The sequence below is a fragment of the Tamandua tetradactyla genome, chromosome 23 (genome assembly GCF_023851605.1).
Source record: "Tamandua tetradactyla isolate mTamTet1 chromosome 23, mTamTet1.pri, whole genome shotgun sequence".
NCBI lineage: Eukaryota > Metazoa > Chordata > Mammalia > Pilosa > Myrmecophagidae > Tamandua > Tamandua tetradactyla.
Window position 1 is genome coordinate 32,794,074 of NC_135349.1, and position 27,311 is coordinate 32,821,384.

Below are 27,311 nucleotides of genomic sequence, written 5' to 3' on the forward strand. Positions count from 1 at the left end.
AGTACCAAGGATGCAGCCCAGAGGTAAAACATTCAGATGAGCCTGTAATAAGCCCAATACAAGTCTCCAGGTCTGTCTGGCTTCCTGAACATTTACTAAGGTCTTAGGCTACATTATTACAGGGTCGGAAATGACTGGCGTGGGGTCCTAGTTCCCATCCCGCTGTTCACTTGATGTTTGACTTTGAGCAAATCATTCAATTAATTTAAACCTCATTTTCCACATTGGAGAATGAGGATAATGCTCCCAGGACCTGACTCATTCATAAAATGGTTGTGAGGAAAGATGAAATCATGTATAAAAGCCTTCTGTAATCGTGAAGTGTTGAGCTCACAGATATCTGGTAGCCCTATTCTAATTTAGGGCCGTATAATAGTGTATGGATTAAGAGCAAGGCGCTGATTGCATGATGGCTGCATCATCTGGGAATGTGATTTCACCTCTCTGTACATTTTTTTTTGTCATGGGCAGGTCACTTAACTTCACTGTATCTTGGCTTCACTTGACCAAGACTGCCTTAACATCCTCTTAGACTGCTCTAACTACCCCTTAGCTTGACTAAACTTTAGACGGACTTCTGACTCCAGGCCCCTCCCCGTTACCCTGGTCTTTACGTTATCCAACCACCAGGCAGACATCTGACCAGAAAGCTGTATATCTCCCTTATCCTTTCTCCTGGGCCTTACGGGAATAACAACAACAAAGAAAAACGTTCCAAACCAAGTGTCCCTAATCGCAACCTCACCAAATCCCTTCTCACCTGTCTTAGCGGAACCAAACAGTCTTTGCTGCAACCTCAGTAATTCAAACCCTTCTACCCTCTGATACCTTTTAATTAACCCACTTCAGCCTTTAAAATGCTTGCCGTCCTTTGCTTCAATGGAGTTAAGTTTAGACTTGGTTTCTGTTCTCTCTCCCCTGCTAAAGCAGCCCCTGAATAACATTGCATATTTAACATTGTCTGGTGCAGTTTTCCTTTGACATACTCATCGTTAAAAGCATGATTTCAGTAGTGCCTACCTCATAGGATTGTTATGAGAAGCAAATAGATTAAGTCTATACATTGTTTAAAACAAGTCAATATGTTTGTTATTTAGTATCAAATTACCTCTGGGTATCTATGCCTCACCCACTCCAAGGTAGGAATAAAAAACCAGACCTAAGCTAAGCAGCCCTGTGAGACCCCTTGTCTCCAGTAATTGTTTGAATAATGGACATGTAATCATGCTGGATGAAAACATAGAAGAATATAACCCTGAGAACTGCTGTTAGCCATTTTATATCCATGAGTCTACCATCCATTTCTCCAAAATGGAAATCTACAGAGAGGTAGAGAGAAGAGAATGGTGAAAGAATTAATGCACTTGTGAATTTGATCTCTGCATCAAGTCACCTCGACTCTTCAGTTATGTGAGCTCATAAGGGTTTCTCCTTTCTCCTTAAGTCAGTTAGAATAGGATTTTCTGTCCCTTGCAGCTAGGAATGCATTCTGGGTGATACAACAGTGTTATTGTACTATTATGATCTCAGCCAAAACGTTCCCAAATTCTCCAAAACGGACTGGGTCTTGTTATTAGCAGTAGCTCGGCACCTAATACACCGTTCATCCTCAAACAGTATGTGGTCATGCAATTATGAAAGCGTTCCTTCAGCCAAATGATGGACATTTAAGGAAGAAAACAACGCTGCCCTTTTCCAAATTCTGGTTAAGAGCACAGGACTAGAGACAAGTCAAGGGCTTCAAGCGCATGACCTTCCAGCAGCTGCCCAAGGGCTGGAGTGGAAATTAGCCAGAAACCATCATTTCAAATTTCAAAAGGTCACCATTATGAAAGGATTTTTTAATGTTTACCCAAAACCAGATGACAAGTCAGAGTGGAAGGAATGGGGTCTGAAATGATGGTTATGTACAACTTGCTTTCCACGACCCAGTAAACTCTGTCTGTGCCCAATTAGAACGGAAGTGACCTCCTGATACTGCATTCACACTCTTAACATCAGTTCATTAGTCATACAGAGCCTCATCTCATGACCTTTCACGGTTGCCTTTATTAGAATTAACAGAGGTTGGGATGTACATATTTGACTATCCCCTGATCAAAAAGTACGGCCTTCTACATGAGGAAGCAATTATACAAGACATCCCTCATGAGCCCTAGACTACTGATACTTTCACTTGAATGTTGAATAGAAAGCTGAAAACTCAGTATTTTCAAAGCTGAACTTACCATATCCCCCCATAAATTTTCCATCAGTAAAAGACATTGCCACCAGCCCAAAGGTGAAAGTCAGAAACACAGAATTTGTGTTTCAAAATTCAAAATCTCTGAATTTGTTCTCCCTCACCCTTTATATACAACAATCAGGAAATTCTGTTGAGTCCAGCTTTGAAGCATTTCCCAAAGGGAGAGCCAATATCTCCATGGCTTCTGCCCCTCCTTAATATGGGGATCCGTCACTGTTCCTGGATTGTTGCATTGGTTTCCCAATTGCCTTTAACTATTCCTCTTCGACTTTCTCAATCTAACACCACACTCCAGCCAGAGTGAGCCTCCAAAATGAAAATCCAGTCATATCAGATGCTTAAACTCCCATCTTAAACCTTACAAAGACTCCCCATTGCCCATAGAGTAAAGTCTAAGTTGACAGGTTTTCCAAGAATCTGTATAATATGGCCCCATCTGCTTCTCCAGTGTCAAATCTTGCCATTCTCTGCATTCATCCCATCTCCGAGTTTGTACTTTGTTCTAATCAGTACTGAACATTTTGGTTTCTTTATTATACTCTGCTTTCCCTAGCTTCCAGGCCTTTTTAAGGGCTGGTCTATCTTTCTGGAACATTACCCCATCCCTTCATTTCTCTAACTCCTGTTCATCCTTCAACTCTGGTAAGATTTGTATTTTTCTTTTGGAAGATTCTTCTCAGTCCAGGAAGGCAGCTTGGCGATTAAATGGGAAAGTCATGGAGTCAGATATCTTGAGTTCAAATTCTGTCTTGGATAATAGCTACATATGTGACATTGGGCCAGTTACTTAACCTTTCTGTACCTAAGTTTTCTTATCTTTAAAATGGGGATAACGAACATTGTTAAAAAGGGTTTAATGTGATTATGCAAGTTACTTAGCATGGTAGCTGGCACATAAAGTCTCAAAAATGTTAGATGGTATTATTATTACGGCTATAATTGATGCTCCCAAAGGCTCTGTCCTTGGTTCTATTCTCTTCTTATTTTCCACACCCTTATTGGAGGTTCTTATTTTCACTCAAAGCTTTACCTTTTACCATTGACAATTTCCAAATGTACATTTCCAGATCAGATGTCCTTCCAAACTTAAGGCATCTTGTCTTACCAGGGTTATTGCAAAAGCTTCCTGGCTTAACTTCCTGCTCTACTCTTACATCTCTAAAATATGTCTCCACTTGGCACAAGACTATACTTTTATTAAATGTCAATTCAGATCACTTCGCTTCTCTGTTTAAAACCCTTCAATGGCTTCTCCTTACCTTTAGATCGGAGTTTCTCCAGCTCAGCACTATTGACAGTTGGGGCTGGATAATTCTGTGTCTGTCCTGCACATTGCAGCATGTTTTGCAGCATCCCTGGACTCACCCTCTAGGTAAGATACTAGTGGCACATCCCTAGATGTGGCAATCCAATACATCTCCAGACATTGCCTAATGTCCTTTGGGGGGAAAGCATACTGTTGAGAACCACTGCCTTAGAATATACTGCAGGTTTCTTATGATAACCTTCAAAGTCATTCCCTAGGTCATATGCTCATCCTTAGAGTCAGGACTGGAGGCAGCTCTACCCAAACCATATAGACTGAGGATAGGGAGAAAAGAAAATTAGAATACTGTTACCAGAGGAAGGAGGAATGGATGTGGGCTGTCAAAAAAAAAAAAAAAAAAAAAAAACAAGAAACAAACAAAAACAGACATTCCTTAAAGCATATCCAGGTCTTCCTTTTATTTTCCATTTTTCTTTATAACTCAGGGCTGGGTAAATGGTGCCAGGGAAATGTTCATTCAGTGACTGCCCAATAGTCCCTTCCATTCCCTAAACTCTCCATCCTCAGACACAGCCTCTGTTAATTATAATTTAGTAGGCAGCCAAATTATAAATTTAAACTCATATCCATAAAAAAAAAAAACTGAGGAATTGCCTCCTATGTAAGGAAGCTCTCCACAGATCAACTCTTTGTGGAGTTTGTCCGCATGCAAACACAAAGACACACGGCGTGACTTGAAGCCCTGTCAAATTTCATACGTGCAGGATGCATTTTAATCAGATTCCTCTTCCAGTGCCTGTTGAAATCTCACGTTGCCTCTTAGACTGTTCAACGATGGCTGAACAATGGCTTAACTTGGCTACAACCGAAAAGGACTCAAAAACAGAGAGACCAGACCCCTCCAGGGAATCATGTTTCAACATCCACTGGAGGAGCAAAAGCAAAACTAGAAGGAATCTTCTGAAAAAAGTATGAAAATGGTTCCTCCAGTTTCCTCAAGCACTTGAAGTTTATACAGAATTAAAATATAGCTTTAGCAGGAGTGTGAGGATAGTTTAGTGGTAGAATTCTCCTTGCCGTGGTGAAGATCCAGATTCGATTCCTGGCCCATGCACTTCCCAAACAAAGAAACAAGCAAAACAAACAAACGAAAAACCAAACCAAACAAAAATTCAACAAATGGTGCTGCAATAAGGGGATATGCGTGTGGAAAAAGAATGAAATGTGACCCCCCGCCATACAGCATACAAAAGGAAAAAACAAACACTGCTTTAGTAGCTGTCCTTAAATATTTTGGTCTCAGGACTCCTTTACACGTGAGCTTTTGTTTATGTGGGAAATATCTGTCAATGTTTCCTGTATCAGAAATTTAAAAATTTTTAAAGTGTGTATGTGTTAATTAATTAAAATGATAAACTCAACTACACATGACATATTGAAATAAAATAACTGTATTTTCCAAAACAAAAAAATAGTGAGAAGAGTGGCATCTATGTTTACATTTTTTGCATATTTCTTTAATGTCTGGTTTGATAGAAGACAGCTAGATTCTCATGTCCTGCTTCTGTACTTAATCTGAAATGTTGGTTTGGTTGAAGTATACAAAAAAATAATCTAGCCTCATGCAGATATGCGGTTAGCAAAGGGAAGAGATTTTAATAGCATTTTCAGATAATTGTGGATATTCTTCTTTACTACTACACTAAAAGTCAACAAGTGGTTGCTTTTTAAAGGCTAATTATAATGGGGCGTACAAAACCATATCAATTAACTTTTCATATTCCAGTATATTAAAACCCATTGAATGGATATTTTATCCATGCATTATTTTGTAACATCATACACTGGTCATTTGGAACATATTAGTTCACTGAGTCATACAGATCTGCCAAATGCTTGGCACATTTCATTACACAATATTAAAAAGGCACATTTGTTCAAGGGGGCAGATAAAAGTTTTCCAAAATTGTAATTTTCATTTGAAACCCTGAATTGGCAGCAAATACTGTCGATTGCTTTCCTCGAAGTGACAGGCTCACTTAGCTCATTTTTGAGAAAATGTCTGCCAAATACTCACATCTGAATAACCATAATTTGTCTGTCAATCCTTCTCTCAAATAAATATGGTGTTTCATGATAGAAAGTAGCTAGTTCAGCTGGCAACTCATGGGCATGAGTGCTTTCCTTAAAAGCATTGGTGTACTTTGGTTTGCAGCAGAAAGACTTCATGTGCACTTTCCATTTTGTGACATAGAATGTTAAGAGTGATGTGTCAAGGTTTGAAATTTAATAAAATTAATACTTGCGTATGCTTCATAAACACATATTGAAGTGAAACTAGCATTTTCTTTCACTGCGAGTGAATGGCGTTAAAGAACACACGGTCTCCTAGTACGGTTTGATGCCATTGCCTTGATTTGTGCTAAAGTGCCAGCATTCTTACCCATCATTGCTTTTGCAACATCGGTGCAAATACCAACACATGGAAAAGCACCAATAACATTTTAGTTTTGCTATGGAAATAGTCTTGCCTTTGCAGGCTCCCTAAAAGTTATCTCGGAACGCTGCCATTTACCCTAGGTATTGACAGACCACTTTGGTGAATGCTGGTTTACAGAATCAAAATTAAGGTCATGGATTTTCAGATTTTAGAAACCTGTTTGAATACCGCCTTTACCACTTGCTAGCTATGAGAATTTCCCTGAGTTTTCATTTGCTAATCAATAAAATGGGTATAATACAACATAGGCCTCTCAAGATGAATAAATGAGATGATACATGTAAGTGCTCAATATGCATTCATTGTTATTATTTAGTAAGTATTAATGGTTCCCCAATGAGACTTATCTGGAGAATATTCTGAAATACAGAATCCCTAAGGTTTTGACCAATTTTATTTCTCATTAACAAAGAATCTGGCCCAAGCCCAATCACCTAAAGACCCTGATTTTTGTTTCCTGGTAGGGTCTCCATGGCTTGGATCATTGACTATGCTTCAGTCTTCCCTGGGACTACTGAACATTCTTGGGGAACAATAGTGCAGAAATAACCAACCCCAGAGGATTTCTTGTTTGTGATGGAGCAAGTGCAGATGGGAAGATTCTGACTAATTTGGATCTTACAGGAATATAATAGTAACCTACACGAAACTGGTATTTAATGTTCTAAGTGCTTTACAAATATCAACTCATTCAATACACAGCATGTACACAGTAGGTACAAGGATAATCCCCATTTTATAGGTGAGGAAATTGAGGCTCAGAAAGGTTAAGTAACTTATCCAAAGTCACACAGCTGTAAAGGGTAGAACTGGAATTTGAGTCCAAGCAATCTGGCTCTAGAGGCTGAGTTCTTAACTACTACACAGCTCTGAAGAAACAAAAATAATGGGGGAAGGAGTGATTTAGCTGGAAAGTTGCTTTTTCTATCAAGTACTTGTGTTTAAAAGCCTAATTTTACTCTTACATGATGCAGTAAAAAGCCCTTTGAGTCAATCAGAAACTCCAGGAAAAATGGAAAACTTCACCAGAAAATCCAAATGTGATGCAAACAAATATACATGATTTTGAGCAACTGGTTAAGAAAGGAGGCCCCATTTGGACAGTTTCTTTTGGATGACACCGAGACTGTGATATTGAAACCACAAAGAAAGAAATGTAATCCTAGAAAACAACCTACTGCGCATTGATAAAATAATATCTATATTATCATCGTGATAAAGCTCATTGGTTTTCAAATTTCAGAATCAACCAGTAGCTCAAGCATGGAAGACTTCATTATAGTTATGGAATAGAATGTAAATGGAATGAATCCTGACAATAAACAAGTAAAAATACAACTGACAGACATGGGCAGGTGGAAGGGGAAAGGTGGGTGACTGCATTCTACAAAGTAGGAAGCTAAGAAACTGTAACCAAGGTGGATAGAAAAAGAAAGTAAGATTTATGTTATTTAGAAAGATAATCAATACAGAGGATGGAGTGAGTCAGCTAAATCCTCACCTATCACAGCAGGAAGTCAATAGTTTATATAAATCATGAAATGGAGATAAACATATTATTCAGAGCTATGGAAGTAACTACCAGAAGAATGGAATCAACTATGTTAAAAAAAAAGGATGTTGTGAGAGCAGGACTGGCAGTTGGGAGGGGCAGGCAATGGATCACTGCTTGTCATTACAAGCCCTTCTATTTGATTTGATTTTTAAAATAGTATGCATGATTAAATGTCTTAATAAATTGTAAGATAATATTTAAAAGCTTTTGAGTAGATTATGAAGAATTTGAATTTGCAGAGAAAATATAGCCTCTCTAATCTCTTAGGCTTAAGAGAGCAGAAAACCAGGGAAATGATATTTATTAGATATTCATCAAGTTGGAAGCAGTTATTTTGGGGAAGGGGGATGAGATTGTAGTGAGGGTACATGGGAAATCTTGCTTCATCTATTTTTAAATTTTTATTGAGAATGCGCTTTTGTATTACTTTTATATTAAAAAGTGATTTGATTAAGAAAATATAATAGGAAAGATATGCCCCCTCTAAAGAACATGATAAAAATGAAATATGTAAGGCTTTTTAAAAAAAGAAAGTTCAAAAATAAAAAAAAGGGATAAATGTGTAATGACTCCATTTGTCTTCATAGATTTCTAGATGTAGGATATTTTCTTGTTCTCTTTTCCCTCTGCATAAGTATGAGAACCCAGGAGATCTGAATTCATTTCTGCACCAACCCCCAGCGTCTAGGAGAGGTCAGTTCTCCTCTGTGTGTATGCTAACACAGCGTCTGACACGTAGGACACACTTAATAAACATTTGTAGGCCAGGAAACACAGGCTGGAGGCCCCCCAAATGCAAATCACTCACTTCACATCTATTAGCTCTCCAGGCTGAGAAGGATCTGCACAGGAGATGTCAGCATGAGCTGCAAAACCCAGCTATGGGTTAGGAAGGGGCTGCCTAAAAGAAGCCATGTGCGCTGGTTTGAAAGGAAGTATGCCCCCTAAGAAAAGCCATGTTTTGATATAAATCCCATTTCTTAAAGGTAGAATAATCTCTATTCAATGCTGTATGTTTGAAACTGTAATCAGAACTGTGAATGATGCGATTTAGTCAAGAGTGGTTGTTCAACTGGATTAAGGGATGACATGTCTCCACCCATTTGGGTGGGTCTTGATTGGTTTATTGGAGTCCTATAAAAAAGGAAATATTTTAGAGAATGAGAGATTCAGAGAGATTCAGCCAGAGCAACACTACGAAGCAGAGAGTCCACCAGCCAGCGACCTTTGGAGATGAAGAAGGAAAATGTCTCCCGGGGAGCTTCATGAAACAGGAAGCCAGGAGAAGATGCTAGCAGATGATGCCGTGTTCGCCATGTGCCCTTCCAGATGAGAGAGGAACCCTGACTGTGTTCGCCATGTGCCTTCTAGCTTGAGAGAGAGAAACCCTGAACTTCATCGGCCTTCTTGAACCAAGGTATCTTTCCCTGGATGCCTTTGATTGGACATTTCTATAGACTTGTTGTGATTGGGACATTTCCTCGGCCTTAGAACTGTAAACTAGCAACTCATTAAATTCCCCTTGTTAAAAGCCGTTCCATTTCTGGTATTTCCATTCCAGCAGCTAGCAAACTAGAACACCATGACCCTAAGTGCTTTGCAAGATTCGGTATGCATTTATAACTTCCACATGCCATCTCTCTCTTTTTTTTAAACCTTTTTTGTTGTTAAATATAACATGTATACAAAGAAAAAAAAGAAAAATGCACTAGTGGCCAAAGAGAGGGAGGGGTAATGGTATATATGTATTTTTTCTTTTTATTTCTTTTTCTGGAGTGATGCAAATGTTCCAAAAAATGATCGTGGTGATGAATATACAACTATGTGATGATATTGTGAGCCGTTGATTGTATACCATGTATGCAACGTTCGTATGTTAAGAATGTATGTGCTTGTACGTTCTTGTATCAAAAAACTTGGAAAAAAAGAAAAGAAAAAAGCAATGATTTTCGAAGTACACTTCAACAAGTAGTTACAGAACAGATTCCAGAGTTTATTATAGGTTACCATTCCACTATTTCAGAATTTTCCTTCTGGCTGCTCCAAAACACTGGAGGCTAGAAGAAATATATTTTTGCTTTTTTGTGAAAAAATAACATATATTTTAAAAAGCAATAAATTTCAAAGCACATCACAACAATTAGTTATAGAACAGATTTCAGAGTTTGGTATGGGTTACAATTCCACAATTTTAGGTTTTTAATTCTAGCTGCTCTAAGATACTGGAGACTAAAAGAAATATCAATATATGATTCAGCAGTCATACTCGTTTGTTAAACTCTACCTTCTTTGTATAACTCCACTATCTCCTTTGATCTCTCTCCCACTCTTTAGGGGGCATTGGGGCTATGCCCTTTTAACTTTTTCATGTTGGAAAGGCTGTTGCAATAGGGGGATAGAACTAATTGATGTGACTTCCACATGCCATCATTTTTTCACACCATTTTCCAAAGCAGTAAGGGACCGTGAGCTTGTCTTTAGGGAAAAAAGGAAGATAGTGCTGAAGAGATGCTGTCCCACTGTACCCTGTCTTAAAGAAAGATGGGCATGGGGTGGGGTGAAAACTTTAAAAACAAAATGCAAAGTTCTTGTCTGTAGGAAGCAAAGGCAGTCACAGGACAAGGAAGTGCTTCCCTCCAGGAGTCAATAATGCATCTGAGGAAAAGACTTGGACATGGCAACCTCAAAGACATGTCATTCTTAGTCTCAAAATTCTCCAGTGGTCTCCGGTTTATTCAGAGGAAAAGTCAAAGTCCTTTCAACTTTGTATAAGGTCATCTCTGATCTGGCTTCCAGTATCCTCAACTGTCTCGCCTCCTTGCACCCCACTCTTCAGTCATACTTGCTTCATTACTTTTACCTCTAGGTCTCTACACTTGCTGTCCACTGGCCTGGAATGCTCTTCCCGCAATGAGCTACTTAGCTTGTTTCTTCACTTCCCTCGTACTCTGGTATAATTGTCACCTTCTCAACGAAATCTACCTTGATCGAACTATTTACAATTTCATACTCATACCTACCCCAGCACATCTTCTTTGCTTTAGGACACTTTGGTAGAAGTCCAAAATACTGGGCTAAGACTCTCCATTTCCTAAACCTGAGATGTCTCTGCAGCTGTGCACCAAGGGACTGTAATCAGAAAATCATCTTGGTGCATGGTCTAAACCTAATTTCCCTTGCTGCAGAACTTATCTCCTGGAACTCCACCTCTGCCATCTCCCCACTGCTCAGGAGCTAAGCCATCACTTACTACAGGGTGAAAAAGCAGAGAAGCACAATTATTGGGCCGTGCAGCATAACTTTGCTTCAGATTAACATCATTGTCTTTAAATTAAAAAGATCTATCAAATCAGATCTTTTTATTTTTCACTAAACACCCTATAGCATTTCAATCACATGGCAGACTCACCTTTGGGGAAAAGCAATATTTTGAAAAATCAGGACTTACGTGATAATATATATATTAAGGCACTTAAAGCTACTGAATTTGTTCTGCTGTCCTGTAATTTACAAGGGGTCACAATGATTTGCTCTAAATGTGCATCTTTATTAACTTCTCTATGGCAAAACCAATTTCCACAGGTAACAGTAGAATTTTATAATGGAGTAGGTAATGGAAGATACCTCAACACTTAGATGTGATTTTTTGAATCACTTTAACAGGTGGATAATACTATATTCCAGGACAGCTATTTATGATGCTGAGCAGCATATGCTACAGAATACAGTGGTGGAAATTCCATTTCCTAAACATACAGGTGACCAAATTTATATATAGAAACTTAAGCACAATGGATGCAAACAGTGTCTGTTGGATTTGTGCACAATATGTCCACATATCATGTATTTTCTTTATTTATCCCCTAATTTTAAACTTACGATATTGAAGGACTTTTAAAATCAGATAATTGAACTATTCTGGATGAAAAAAAATTGGAAAATACAGATGGAAAAATAATGTTGAGATTTTCAAGACTAGAAAGTAGATTCCCTTAAACTACAAGTTGCTGTATTACAAACAACTGCAGCCCGAGTTCCAGAATATATTACTGAGTGTGGTTTGCAAGCATTTAACAGCAGATTAGTGATCGCTAGGGCTTAGCATGGGCTCATAGGAGAAGTTCAAGGTAACTGAATTGCCCTCCTTCTAGCCACAAACTCAGTATATATTTATTGAGCTCCTATTATGTGCAAGGCTTTTGTCCAAAGGGTTCTAGATGGTGATTTTGAGAATTGTGGTGGATAAAGAGAAATTGGATGGCAGCAAGGTATTTTATGATATTTCTTACAACATGCAGGTTAAAAGGTATGGACTGACAGTGTGAAGCCTAACCCATCTCAGTCTCATCTCAGCTGCCAATTTTGTATCTAGCTTTGCTCCAGTTCAAGGTCAGTAAGAACCAGGATGATGGGTCCTGAGTTTATTGCATGTGGCAAGTATCTGGTGCTTTTGAAGATGGTCTTCGTCTCTGACGCCACAGGGGGATTAGGCTGCAGATCCCCTATATAACACAATTATCCACGTCAGAAATCAGAGTGAGGGAGACCTCCAACTCCTGCCTGACACAAAGACTGAAGTTCAAAGACGTCAAATAAATCATGTGTCCAAGCTCACTGATCAAGAAGTGAGGCAACCATGAAGCTAACAGCTTTCCCAAGTTTGCGAACAATTCAATGTAGGAAATGCTGGAATCTCTGACAGTTTGCTCACCTGTTTCTAGTCAGACTCATTGGGAATGAAATGTTTTTTCCTCTCACTCCCAAATGACTGGTATTGCCCTCTTGTCTTAGTTTACATAAGGTCTCCAGAAGTGGTATTTCTTTGCAGCTTAGTACTACAACGTCTAAAGGTTGTTGGCACTGCCATTTCTGTCCTTTGAACTTGCCTTCTGGATTTGGAATAAAACTTTGCAAAGGTGGGGTTATTTTCTTTTCACCTTATTCCCAAACATTGAACGGTTCCAAGCCAATGGGTGACACCAAGCCCTCTTTGATAGGGGATGCACAGGTCAAAGAAGATCCACCCCACCAGGTCTAGATTCTGAAAAGGCAATACAATGTGGTGGTTAGGATGAGGCTTTTAGTGCAGTTTCAAGATTCAGCCCTGCCACCACTTGGTGAAGAAATATTGTACAAGCTATTTCACCTTTCTGAGCCTCAGACTTCTTGTTAGTGAAATAGGGCTACTAGCTGCACACAGGGCTATTATGAGAATTAGTTGAGCCTGTTGACATTAAGCACTTAGCCAAGTGTGTGAGCTATAGCTAATGAAAGATGATACACAGTAGGGGTAATAATCATGGATTCTGGAGTTTGGGTTAGAATCCCAGCTCTGCCTCTTTCTAACCATGTACCTCTCTGGGTCTCCATTCCTTCATTTGTATTATGGACTTATTAGAAGCATTCACCTCTTGGAGAAGTCACAAGGATTAAACAATGTTTGTAAAGTGCTTCACTTAAAACAGTGTCTGGCATATAGTAGGTGTCTATTAAATAAATGAAAGAATGAATGTTCTGGTGCTGGCACAGAAATGAGTATTCAAGCTGGTACAATAGCTGAAGCTTGGCACACAGTAGGTGTTCATTAAGTGTTAACTATTTATTATTTTACTATTTCCTTAGCACCTCTTTCCAGGGTTTTTATGGCTCACTGTCTCCTTATACAGTTTCATGGAAGCAGCAGCCAGGCTCCATATCAGCATCTCAGCTGCTTACTGATCCCAGGAATAAAGGCAGACTTAACCCTGGGAGTAGACCCCCTCAGCCCAAACCAGGAAGTAGAAGACTGGGGAGTCTTCTGCATCATGGAAAGCTGTCTTAGACTGGGGAGTTTCTAGTACTAGACTTTGCTATCACTCATCTGCATAATTTTAGAGCAAGCTTCAGTAGACCCTCAAAATATTAGCTGAATCCTGAATTCTCCTTCTCCTCCTTCAGCTCTGGTTTGTTTGTTTTTTTTTCTCTGAATTTTCTCTGTCTCTTCTTCCCCTTGCCCCATAAATGTTAGCGCTACTCAGGGTTCTGTCATTTCCCTTCTTTGCATTCATCAGTTTTTCTTTGGCATTTCTTATGCGCTTTCAATTCTTCAGTTACTATCTGTGTTTGGATGATCCTAATTGTCATTCCAGGTTTCTCATCTGTCCTAAGCTCTATATTATTGATTCTTAATATTTTGGGGGTATGAAACTCTCTCCAGAAAAGTACCCACTCATAAAATACTTTTACATGAAGGTTTTCATGAACGTACTGAACCGGATCTGTAGAATAATATAGATGAGTCCATCTATTTAGATTTCCAATATCAGCTGCCTCTTCTAGACCTCAACTCCTTCATTGTTACTCAGTCTAATTAAAATCATGTCTTATGATTTTAGGTCTTATGAATCAGGTCTTATGGACCTTCAAATATCTCTCTAGTCACACTTTCTTTTCACTGCCAGTAAGAACACTGATTTCCAAGGCTTTCTTCTTTCGCTGCCCTAACAAATACTGTTCCCTGTTTACCAGATGGGGTCTACATTTCCCTGGAGCCCAGCAGAGAGTGTAAGATCTCACGGATTTCAACTTCTTCATGTCTCAAGAAGGGGTTAAGAGTCACCTGGAGAGGGTGGGCCATGGTGGCTCAGCAGGCAAGAATGCTTGCCTGCCACACCAGAGGACCTGGGATCGATTCCTGGTGCCTGCCCATGTAAAAGAGTTACCTGGAGAAAGAATCTTGAGGAAAGAAAAGAGGGCTCAATAGAATGCATAGTTAGATGAAGAGTCTATGATAAAAAGCAGGTAGTGCAAGAAATAAAGCAATTCAATACTCCTGGAAAAACAGTATTTCTAGAAATAAAATGTCAATATAGCAAGAGTCAGCAAATATTTTCTTACAGAAATACAGTAAGCATTTTAGGCTTTGTGGACCAAGCAGCAAAATCAAAGATGCTATGTAGGTAATTACATAACAAGAAAGAAAACAAATGTCTATGAATTTTTGCTGACAAAATTCATAATTTTTTATAGATTCTGAAATTTGAATTTATTACTTTACATATCATGAAAGATTATTCATCTTTTGATTTTTTTCAACCATTAAAAAATATAAAAATCTTTCTTGGGGGGGGCAGTACGATGGTGGCTCAGCAGCAGAATTCTAGCCTGCTGTGTTGGAGACCTGGGTTTGATTTCCAGTGCCTGCCCATTGGGAAAAAAAAAAAACCTGTCTTAGGAAGATCTAAATAAATGGAGAGATATTCCATTTTCATAACTAGCTCTCCAACTCAATATTGTTAAGATGTCATTCCTTCCCAACGTGATCTATACAGCCAATGCAATCCCAATAAAAATCCCAGCAAGTTATTTTGGCGATATCAACCAACTGATTCTAAGGTTGGTATGGAAAAGCAAAAGACCCAGTATAGCCAACACAATACTGAAAAAGGATAAAGTCAGAGGATTGACATTACTTGATTTCAAGACTCTATAAAGTTACAGCAATAAAGACAGTGTGGTATTGGTGAAAGAATAGACAAAAGATCAATGAAACAGAATAGAGAGCCCAGAAATAGACCCATATAAGTAGAGTGAACTGATCTTTGACAAAGGAGCAAATGCAATTTAATGGAAAAAGGATAGTCATTTTAGTAAATAGTGCTGGAACAGTTGAACATCTGCAAGCAAAAAAAAAAGAATTGAGACACTGACCAACTTTTCACAAAAATTAACTCAAAATGGATCATATACTTAAATGTAAAATGCAAGACTATAAAATTTCTAGAAAGCAACATAGAAATTCTATGTGACCTTGGGTTTGGCAATGAGTTTTTATCTACAACATCAAAAGCATGATCCATGAAAGAAAAATTAAAATTAAAGTTCTGCAAAATCTACTGTTAAGAAAATGAAAAGATAAGCCACAGACTGAGAGAAAGTATTTTCCAAAAACACATAGCTGATAAAGGACTTGTATCCAAAATAAAGAAAGAGTTCTATAAACTCAACAAGAAGAAAACGAATGATCTAATTAAAAAGTGGGCAAAAGATCTGACAGATACCTCACCAGAGATGGAAAATATGCATATGAAAAGATGGTCAATATCATATGTCATTAGGGAATTGCAAATTAAAACAATGAGATACCACAACACCCCCATTAGAATGACTTAAAAAAAATGACAATACCAAATGCTGAGGAGGATGTGGAGTAACAGAAACTCTCATTCATTGCTGATAGAAATCAAAATTATATAGCTGTATTGGAAAATAGGCAGTTTCTTACAACAGTAAATATAGTATTACCATATGATCCAGCAACCATTCACCTAAGTATTTAACCAATGAGTTGAAAACTTATGTCCACCCAAAAACTTGCACATGAATGTTTATAGTAGCTGTATTTACAATTGTCAAAAACTGGATACTACCAAAATGCCAAAGGTGAATGAATAAATAAACTGTGGTACATCCTTACAATGGAGTATTATTCAGTGATAAAAACTGAGTTATTAACCGCAAAGAAAGACACAGATGAACCATAAATGCATATTTCTTAGTGAAAGAGACCAACCTGAAAAGGTAACATATTGTATGAGTCCAACTAGATGATATTCTGGAAAAGGCAAAACTATAGAAACAGTAAAAAGGTCAGTAATTGCCAAGAGTTGAGGGAAGGGGGAGAAATGGATAAGTTAAAAAATAGGGGATTTTAGGCAACAAAACACTACTGTATAATATTGTAATAGTGAGTAGATGACATTACGCATTTGTCAAAACCCGCAGAACTGTACAACACAAAGAGTGAACTCTAATGTAAACTATGGACTTTAGTTAATAATTGTATGTCAATATTGCTTCATCAGTTGTAACAAAGGTACTGTACTAAAGCAAGATGTCAATAAAAAGGTAAGTTGTGAGTAGGGGAAAGGGGATTTATGGGGACTCTCTGAATCATCTGTTCAATCTTCTGTAAAACTAAAGCTGCTCTAAAAAATAAAGTCTACTACTTAAAAAAAAAAAAAAGCCTCAGCTCATGGGACATACGAAACTACGCAGTGGGCCAGATTTGGCCCATGGGCTGTGGTTTGCCAATTCCTGAGATATAGTTACACATTACAGTAATATATATACATCATTGAGTTTTCAATTTTTAGAATCACAGAGACAAAGTGTGGATGACATATATCCTGTTTATTGATGAGCCACAACCTAGTCTTAGTATCAACATACAGCAGTTTTATTTTGCTGTTCATCTATGTTATATTGAATCCTTCACTTCCTTAATGATATTTTGGGCAGATTTCATAACTCTCCACTTACTTTTGGTTGTTAAAACTTCCGGTTCTGCTTAAAACTCCCAATTGCATATCTGATTCAAAGCTCTATCTGTTCTCCTCGCATATTTAGACTCTGGATTATTCAATATCTTGTGGCAGAGAGCATGGAGAAAGAAAAGGCAAAATGTCACTTCACTTAACTGTGTGACTCGTCTGTGATTACTTTTTCTTCAGCTAGCACTGATTATTTGCGTGGTGGCATCTACATGTTGACCTTCTTGGGAAGGCTCATGCATGGGTTATTTGGAGGGCCTACTGCATATTTCCCTGACACAGGAGATAAGTCCTTAGCCCAGCCTTTTTTTCATCCCACTTTGGTTCACACCATTGGCAACTCACCACTTCTTGGTTCTGGGATTGCAGCTGACTCATACAGAATCTTGCAAAAATTTTTAAAGGTCCTCCTTCCTTTGGATGGATGTACTTCCTACAGTGCATGATTTGGTAAGTGGAGCATGAGCCGCCTTTCAAGCCCCTACAGACCCCTAGGCCAGGTAGCCTGGAGCAGGGCACAGCCACACAAACATCGTGCAGCACTGGTTAGCTTCCTCTTACCTAATGGGCTGCTCTCTTGGGTGGGATACTGACAAAACGATTCAAACTCAGCTATCTACCACCATTCCAAACAGGCTACCCCAAAGCCATTCCATCTCTCAGCTTTGCTATTTCCCTCCAGCTCTCTCGCTGAGGTAGGCACATGAGAAGTTGAGCAGTTTGTTGCTTAGGCAGGTGTTCAGCCCAGAAATGAGATGGAGCCTATCTTCTGCCCAGGCACTTTAAGTCTTTTTGAATGATTCTCCTTGGAGCCACAGGTAACTAATATAGGAACTAAAAACATTGGGAAGAATGGGTTAAGGGGATTAGTGGCTCAAGAAGGAGTAGTTATAATTTATCTTAGCAGGAAGTCAATGGCTAATTTGTAGAATTAATAAGTCAAGAACTAATGGCCAACATATTATTTAGAGGCATGAAGGAATGGATGAATTGCCAGGAAAATTGAAACAGAAATAGTTGAATGTGTTTGCTATATTTGTCTCCCTTTTTACAGGTGAGGAAACTAAGGCTCAGAGGTCAAGCACCTTCCAAGTTCTCACAGCCAGGAAATGGTAGGATCCAGGTAAGAATCCATGTCTACCTGACTCCCAAACCCCTGATGTCATCCAATATTCTCTGTGATCTCTCATAAATTATTAAAGATCCATTTGCTCCCAGGGCCTCTATTAAAAAGATAGTGGGCTCTGGCAAGGTCATGGTCATGGGTAGAGGGGTAGAAAGGGGCAAGAAAACAACCTGGGAGTTTTCCAAGCTTTTCTTTAATCTCTGAAACATTGGTTTCATTGGGGGGTACTTCTGCTGTCAAAGTGTAATTTTCAAATAGTTAAAAGCCTTATTAATATATAGCGAGTTGGAGCCAAGCCTTATTTAACTCATCAGTGAGGGAGTTAGCAAAATGACAAAGCTGGTTCAAAGGAAACTATTATATATTTTTTTCAGTGAAAAAAATTCTGAAATAAAATTGCTCAATTAGATACAAAATGAATTACTTTCTTAGATGGCAATAAATCCACAACATTTAGGGTCCTCTCCGCTACTGAACAGAAACCATTTGCCCTTCTATTGAACAAAAAATTCACTTGCATCTTCCCAATTTTTTGCAAGTTTAACATCTAATTAAACAGCAATTAGGTCAAATCAATTATTAAAGCTAAGTCAAACAAGGTCACATTCCCCCAGAGAACAGAGCACCTTCAGGTAAGCTTGTTAGACATTGCTGTACATTAAAAGGAAACAGTCATCTTTTTTTGTCCGGTTTCCTTGTTTTACTTTTTTCCTGACACACACTAGTAACCACAATAGACACCCAACCTGGGGATCTGGGTCACTTGCCTCTATTCTAATTAAGAAGATAAAATTTCCAGTGATGAAACAAACAGTAGTATTTTCAAAGATTCTATTTCCTATAATGGGTAGAAGCCTAGACTCAGAAGGTAAAGACCTGGGCTTGAGATAGCAAAAAGAGGACTAGGTCCTTTCTGCCCATGATGACACATCTAGGAGTAAGATTCAAAATATTTAACAACCAGTAGGACATGAGACCAGCTAATCGGACTGGATGCTGCCATAGGGCTGCCTCGGGGTGGCCCTTGATGCACCAGGTCTTAATCCTTCATTTGACAGATCGTAAGGATGTCTGGGAGGTCCCAGGAAGGGCTAAAGGAGCAGAGATGGGGGTAGAGGGTTGTTGGGGGACTGGCGCCAGATGTTAGGTACTGGCAGGTAAGGAAGTATTGTAACATTTTAACAACTAGTGCGGTTATGTGACCCTGTTCTAGCTGAATAACCCACATGCTCACATCTTGACTTCTACCCTCAATCCTGGTCAGCCCCACAAACACAGGTGTGCTACCAAGTTCGGGTCACTCAACTTCGTTTTGCCTTTAGACTCCATCCCACCTCTCTCTCTGTCTCTTATCCCCCTCCTGGTTCTTAAAGGAGAGAAGAAAGAGTGCAGGGAAAGGAACAAGAAGGTCAAGAGTTAGCAAAAACAGCAAGAGAGAAATCTGGCACATTCTGTACCCACATCTAAGGGAAGATCCAGCATTAATACTAGGACTGGAGGAGCAGAAGTGACTACTTGGTGCTGTTACTAAGTTCTAGGGATATAGCACTGCCCTAGACAGACAAGAATCCCTGTCCTCACAGACTTTTATTTTGCTGGAGGGAGGTAAGCTATGAATAGCATGAGTTAGCCTATGTGAAAGCACTCACCACAGAGTCTGGCACATAGGAAATGCTTAACCCATGTGATGTCCTTCTCTGGTCCTTGTCCTCAATCACATCCTTGCAGCTTCCTCAAAGGCTTCTGAATGCATAAATAAAGCTGGAACCCCATCTGGCTGAAAAAGTCAACCATCTGGAGGTTCGGAAATATAGGGGAAACATCTAATGACTGGATCATTTTGTTCTGCTTTTCAGCCAGATGTTTGGTGTCATCTGTAGGAGGAATAGCAGTTTGTTGAACCTCTTTTTCATAATTTTGTTTCCCATCCTAAAATTCAAAGTGAGCTTTCTTTGCTTATTAGGTAATTTAAAAATTTTTTTTACGTGGGCAGGCACCAGGAATTGAACCCGGGTCTCTGGCATGGCAGGTGAGAACTCTGCTTGCTGAGCCACTGTGACCCACCTGTTGTTAGGTAATTTTTTTAAGGAATTGAAAAAGTGACTAGTGAAGAGCAATTCAGGAATCAAATTTGGATTAAAAGGGCATTTTAGATCATTTCCAAGGCTCAAAACTGGCATCTTCCAAATTCAGTTGGAAGGGGTTGGTTTGGCTGACAGTGTTTTTAAAAAGTTGAATTAATTGTCAATATCTCAAAAATCAGGGGATTTTATATAAAAATCCAGACATTTGGCTTTCCTTTGTTTGGAATATTGGACCGCATTTGGTGCACATTTTCCCAGGGCAAAGATCAACTCAAGCCAAGTAGTGGTTGTCCTTTGACTGGGACTTATCTCTCCCCGTTTGCCGCAGTCCCCACCACTCCTCATTGCTCCCACACTGGGACCTAGTTTCAGTGATCTCTTATCTTCTTAAATCTAATTACTCCCCCTCCCCATAGAATTCAGTTATGAGAACTGTGAAGTGCTTGTTTTACACTTTACATTACCTGCCAGGTCTGTCTGGACATTTGGATTTATTACTCCGCAATCTTATTTAAAGTTCTCATTTTAGAATTGGGTAAACTGGAGTGCAGAAGAAGAAAGCAACGTGCATACTTCAGTAACTGTTAGTGACAGAAATGTGATTAGCACCCAGGGTTGCTTGCTAGTAGTCCAGTAGACTTTCCATTTTCTAAATACACTGCTTTGATTGCATCTAGGACTTCAAGAGGTTTTCTTAATAAGAGAATCATATATTGAACGTGTTCTCATGCAAACTCACACGGTGCTGTTGAAAACACGCAGCAGGTTGGGGTACTACTTTGTGAATGCTTTGCATGCTTTCCAGATAATGAGTCAGGCATTCGTTTTGGTTTCCCAGTGTGGGTGTCTCTACATAGGTCGATTGTTTTTTTCATTCAAAATGTGTCCTTTGCTGCCTCTGAGTTTGTGCTTGTCTGGTGGCTCCTGCACCCCTGCAGATGCTTCACAGGCAGGCTGACTGTTCTGAGATCTGGGCCTTCTGAATGGAAAAATCCATATGTCTGGATATTTCTTGAGCTAACATTTGTACTGATAGCAAACTATTAACCGAGCATGAATTAATGTTCTCTACAAATACTCTGAGAGGCTGCATGGCCTAGGTTATGGATTGCCTGGGTTCAAATTCCAGCTCTGTTGCTTTTAGGTATGACCTTGGATAAGTTTATATAACATCTCCAGGCCTCAGTTTCCTCACTTGTAAAATAAGAATAATAACAATACCTACATTGTTGACCCTCTGTGAAGATAAAAGTTAATTTTTCAAAATAATTAGAACAGTGCTAGCACACAGTAATTGATACATATAGTGACATTCTTGTGGGTTATAGAAATGAAAATTGGAAACAACCTTTCTCTCATATGATGTGATTCCCAGACCCATATTCAATGAATATTGGTTTTGACATTATAATTGTTTGGAGGGGAGGCCTTTAAAAATTTCAGATTCCAGAGATTTACTTCAGACCTATGAAAGCAGGGAATCTAGGTGTGCAGTCTGAGAAGCTATTTTAAAAAAAAAAAGCTCCTCATGGATTCTGATGATTAGACAAGTTTGGGAACAATTGATGTCATTTTCTTATACTTAAATATCTTTGGTGGGGGAAAACTCACCATTCCTAAACCTTCCCATTCCACATTGGATAGTGATTTATATTAAGGTAAAATCTATTTTCCCCTAGTTCCTCTTTCTGCCCCCTTGAGGTCAAACAGTACATTTCAAGCCTCTCTTCCATCTGACAGCCCTTCAGATATTTGCAGACAGCTGTCATGTCCCTCCTGAGCGTTCTCTTCTTTTGGACAAAATAGCCACATTCACTCACAGCTTTTAAAAAGTATGGTAGAACTAACTCTTCTAATTTATCCTTAAGAAAATCGAGCTACAAGACTCCCTAGTTGCCCTTCAAGTCTTAAGAGACCAGAATATGAGGATATTGAGGCTCTGGGATAGACAGAAGATGTTGAATGCAAGACAGCTGTAAACTTTCATTCCAGCAGAGGATGGAAATACCTGGGATGGATGCTGCCTAATGCATGTCTTCCCATGCAGAACTCAGAGGCTCTAGCAAATTCCTTGAGCACTTGATGTATTCAGTACAGGAAGACATAAACATCTTTGCTTCAAATTTCAGCCAAGCTCATCTAGGTGTTGGTTTTATGGGTGTATACATAACTAAAAAGTCATCATGAACACTGATATTTGTATGTCTTACTGTATCTAGTACTTAAAAAACTGTAAAACAATTATAGCTGGGCTAAATTTTAGGGAATCTGCAACAATTTTCACAAAAGGATTCAACTGCCTTAGGACACATCTTAGATTCATTCAGTTCCTTCTTTTCAATTCTTTCTTGATGCAATTTTCACTTCTCCTACTAAGGACAGAGAATTACTGGATGGGGTTACAATCTTTGTTCAAATTGTGGGTGTAAGGCACAATGTTGGAGGGAAAAGAAAGCATTTTTTGAGAAATTCTGGACAAGGGTTCAGGATTTTAGTTTCTACTATTGCTCTGATAGATTTTTTTTCCCATAGAGCATGATGGAGGAAGCCAAACATCAGTGCCATTTTGGCTTGAGGGGAACCCCAGGGATTTTTAAATGCCATCCCTAGAAACATGCAGACCTCAAAACATTAAGCAAACCAAAGATTTGCAAAAGGTAAGCTAATTCTTTGTTGACCATCTATGAAAGGGAATCCTGGAAATTCTCTGACGTGAATGACTTCACCATACCTGATCACAAATGAGCATATATGCTAATATTTTTGTCAAAGTTTGGAAAAAGAATTGCTAAAGAATTTCTCTCCATTTTCTAGATACTGTATGAGCATTGGATAGTGCTAATTCAAGGCTACCTGTTCCAAGATAAACCAAGATTAATAAACGGAGGGCTGGAAATGGTAAATGTCATAGCCAAGGTCACACAGAAAGTATGGGGCATTATCCAGGTCTTCTGACTTCAAGTCAGTGGCCTTTGTTGCAGTTGAATAGCCTTTTCATGCCTGGGCTTCCCACCAGTTGCAAATTTGCATTGGAAACAGAATCTATGGTAGTAGTGCTTCAGTCAGGAGAGAAGTTGTTCACAGTGTCAGGACATGGGAAGAAGGCCAGAGAATGATGCAATATTACACTAGCAAGTGATGTCATAGCATGATTTCCTAAGCAATTTACATAAATGCAAGTTCCCAAGAAGCTCTGACAAATGCCAGCCAGTGGGAATGCAGGAATGGAGAACCAATGGCAAGCAGGGATGGGGAGCATAGAGGAAACCCAGATTTACTTGCCCATCACCGTAACAAGCTCCTCAGACTCCTCAGAAGCCTGAGAAAACTCTCTATTGGCCCTCTAATTCAGTGATTCTCTCAGGCTTCCAGGCTCCAGAGAGCCTTAATTTTCTTCTGTATCTTTCCATTTACTCCCATTGACATCAGGCATTGCCCGGTGATGGTCAGCATGACTACCAGTGTGGTGAAAGCAAGTTTAAAAGGGGGACAGGCCACCCAAGAGCTTAACAGTGTAAGATTGGTCAGTCTTCTTAATTATCATTTATAAATAATCCTCCAATTTAAAAAATTTAGAACCAATAACCTGTGGTTATGAGAGAACTGATCTCATGGAAATATCTTGGCAATGTATTTGTTGGGTTTGGAGATAATTTATGAAAATGTACAAGTGGATACTGAATATGAAGACTTCAGTTTTGTTTTTATCCAAAATATTGAAACGTTTTAATAAGAAAGTTTTCGTAAAATTGTGTGTGTGTGAAGGGTTCACAAGAACTGGTTGTCAATGGAAGTTCATGAAAATATCTAGGTAGACCAAACTCAGAAGAAACTGATTAGACCTTGTTGAGAAATAAGAAAATAGCTCAAAGGGTGCCAGACCAATTCAGGGAGTTTCTTTCTCTCTTTCCCTCCCTTTCCCCAATTCCCCCACTCCACCCTTGCCACTAAAATACAATTTAAATGGAGCTAAAGATCCTATATCAAGCAAAAGATCAAAGCAATTCACAATATACCGAGGAATTTTGTATTTGAAGACTTTTCTCAACTGCAGAAGCTACACAGAATGCCAAGAAATCTTATATTATGAAGCTCATTCCAGAAACAATCAGCAAAACCCAACCCCTTCATCCCACACAGCATCAGTCTTGCTGGGAACAGAGTCTGGACACCTGCGCATTCTCAGCAATAATTCGAACTGTTCCTCTTTCCCCATCATCACCTCGATCACCCCAAACACCCACCAGAATATCAGAAACTGGAGCCATTGAGAGGAATTGTAAATACCTTCTAGGCAGCAGGTCCTCCACAGCCCTGAATGGGTCATTACTTCTTCATTCTTCCTGCTGGTTTCGTTATCACTTGTAGATTTAGTCCTGCACACACCTCTGGAATATAACCAGTAGTCCGTGCCCACTGCAATGGTCATTAAACTAAAAGCTGCGAAGGCTCCCACAGTGGTGATCAACATCTGGATACCTCTGTCACACATCCTCATAATTCTTCATGGTACTCTGGACGGCTGGGGGTTGGAGGGGGAGGTTCAGTACCAGAGGGGAAAATCACTCTGCAGCTGGGTAACCTAGGGCAGGCTCTTCCAACAATTCGGGTCTCCTTTTGTCGGCATCCACAGGGACTTTGGGAAAGCTGGGATTTCCTGTCTGGAGCTCTCTCCAGTTCCCCGGGTCGCCTATGGCCCTCGGAAGGGTGCAGGCTCCAGGGGTTTGGTCCACATCACTGCTGCCTTCTGAGGCTCCCTGGGTTCCTTTCATTCCTCACGAGCTTGGTAAAGATGAGGGTCCGTGCAGGACATGGCTCCGGAGCTGGGAGCTGCCAGCTCGGTTTGAGATGCGCCTGGCTCCTCACAGCCCCGGGAGACTCAAAGCAAAGAAATCCAGAGAGGTCTGTGTGTGTGTGCGTGCGTGCCTGTGTGTGCGAGCGCGTGTGCTGGGAGTGAGGGCGGATGGCAAAAAATAGCACTGCTGGGAGGCGAGTCGCTGAGAAGAGTGTTCACTGCTTCCCCAGCCTCCCAGGAAAGCTCTCCGCCTGCTCCCGACACCCCCGCTCAAACTGGAGAAAAGACAGTCCTGGGGCGGGGGCCGGGCGGTTTCATTGGAGGGCAAAGGTCTGCGGTGCTGAAGGGACCGTTCTCGCCTGTTGCCCCGCCTCCACCTTCCCAACGCCCAGGCGTTGAGGTCCGTGGTGCTGAAGGGACAGCTCCTCGTCTGCTGCTGCACACCCCCGCCTTTTAGCGCCCAAGCTGGAGACCTGGGGTGCTAAAGGGACAGTCTTCCCCCTTCACCCCCGTCTCTTCCCAGGCCAGCCAGCCGGTTCGGCTCTGCCCAGTCAAGCCCACGCTCCGCGCAAAGTTTCGGGAGCCCAGGGTAGTCAGCACCCCGGCTCCTTGGCATTTCAGCACGACCCTGTCCCTCCGCTCCGGGAAGGGTTAAGGAAAGGGGAAGGGGAAAGAAGCCCGCAGCGCACTCTGGCGCTCTCTAGGCTCCCACCCAACGCGGCGTTTTTTCCCCTCCACTGAGCCAGGCAAGTTTGCCTTTTGCCGCGGGCGCCTTCAAGCCCACTGGGGAGAGAAGACCCGAAAGACCGAATCTTCTTAAAGGGAACCGCGGCCCCGAGAGACGGTTCTGTGGCTCACTTGGGCGTGCAAAAAGTGCAGTACAGACACATCTGTGTATAGTCTATCTCAATTTGGTTCCCCAGAAAACAAACCAATATGTCTACCCTCCTTTCTCTGTACACGGGAGACAACTGCTCAGATCAGACCCGGAACTGCTCATGTACATTTGACCATATATTCCTAAAAGAGGCAGATGTATATAGACTCTATTTTACACATTTCAGGGACTTCGAGCAGTGAGTGTGAGATTATGGTCTTGCAAAGCACCTCTTAAATATTCTAACACTCCTAAATTTGCGGGTCTGGTGGATTAAAGGTGAGGGTGTCACTGAAAATGTCAAATCCTTTCCAAAGGTCCCTGGGTTGTTAATTTGTTAACATCCAAATCAGACCACGAGGCAGGGGTAGTTAAGTTTGTTTTCCTCGTTAGTCCAAAGTGCAAATGACATTTCTCACCTGAAAGCTAATGAGCCACTCCCTTGAAAATAGCCAATGTTGCAAAGAATTGGCATTTAACTAGCTTTTTATTTCTGTGTATTCGGGTTTATTTGTGGGCACACACTGAGTTGACTAAGAACAGATCACATAATTGCCCTTATTATTTTCTTTTCCCTGTGGCCTGATGTGCACAGATTGAGTGTTTGGGATTGAGGTTGCATAGACTGTGTGTGCAGTCCCTTAGATATGCTCACAAGCAATTGTAGAGTTTGTATGTTACTTAACTGGGCTAGAAATGTAATGGGAAATAATCTCTGGCACACATTGCCCTGGTGCTATCTCTGGCTATCAGTCTGAGTATCAGCGACATAATGAAGAGTTTTCAAATGCAACTAATAACTTCTCAGTGACGTTGCTACTTTTATTTTGGTGTTAAGGTCACTTAAAGGCTGGTTCTTGGTGTTAGATATAAATATAAGTGCATGTAGTGGTTTGAATATAGTTATGATGTGCGTGTGTTCGAATGTATACCTGTGTTATGTTCAATTTGGTTATGAGTTCTGAATTCCTGTGAATTTGTTGCAAAAGTAAAGCAGATATGTGAACATATTTAAATACCAGCATGTACTTTTGTGGGTCGTGTGAATGTGTTCACTACAAACGTATAGCTTTGTACATGTGTGGGCATGCATGCATGTATGTGGGTATAGTGTAGGTTTGAATATGTAGGTGTGTGCACTTATATGAATTTAGCTGCATATGAATGCGTCATGATTCACAAAAGCTGATTTGTGGGAAGGAAGTAGAAATTCTGAAAATTTAACAAATCGCCAAAAAGGAACAATAAATTTTGGCCCAGGACCCCAGCTAGTCATACCAAAGAAGAATGGCAGGAGATAATGGGGAAGATGCACCAGATCTTCAACAAATTACTCAGTGGTTTTTTTTTTTTCCTAAAAGGAACATTTGCCTTTCAATAAAATTTCTTGCCTTGATTTTAAAATACTAAATTTTAGGAAAAAGTCTCAAGTAACATGGAGATGAAATTGGTCTCTCCTGGGAGGTTTTATTAAATTAGTGAAACATCCCTTTTCTATTCTCAGAAACTTAAATAATATGAAATAATGACCAAACTAGCTGTTGCAGAGTC

General features: G+C 40.0%; 1 protein-coding gene across 1 annotated transcript in view; it reads right to left on the minus strand.

Moving 5' to 3' along the window:
• The window catches only part of CACNG3 (calcium voltage-gated channel auxiliary subunit gamma 3), a 95,839-nt gene extending 71,253 nt beyond the window's left edge, over nt 1–24,586 (minus strand). The window contains exon 1 of the mRNA XM_077140257.1: nt 24,376–24,586. Coding sequence (XP_076996372.1) covers nt 24,376–24,586 — 211 coding nt within the window. The remainder of the gene's footprint in view (nt 1–24,375) is intronic.
• Nucleotides 24,587–27,311: the final 2,725 nt, after the last annotated feature.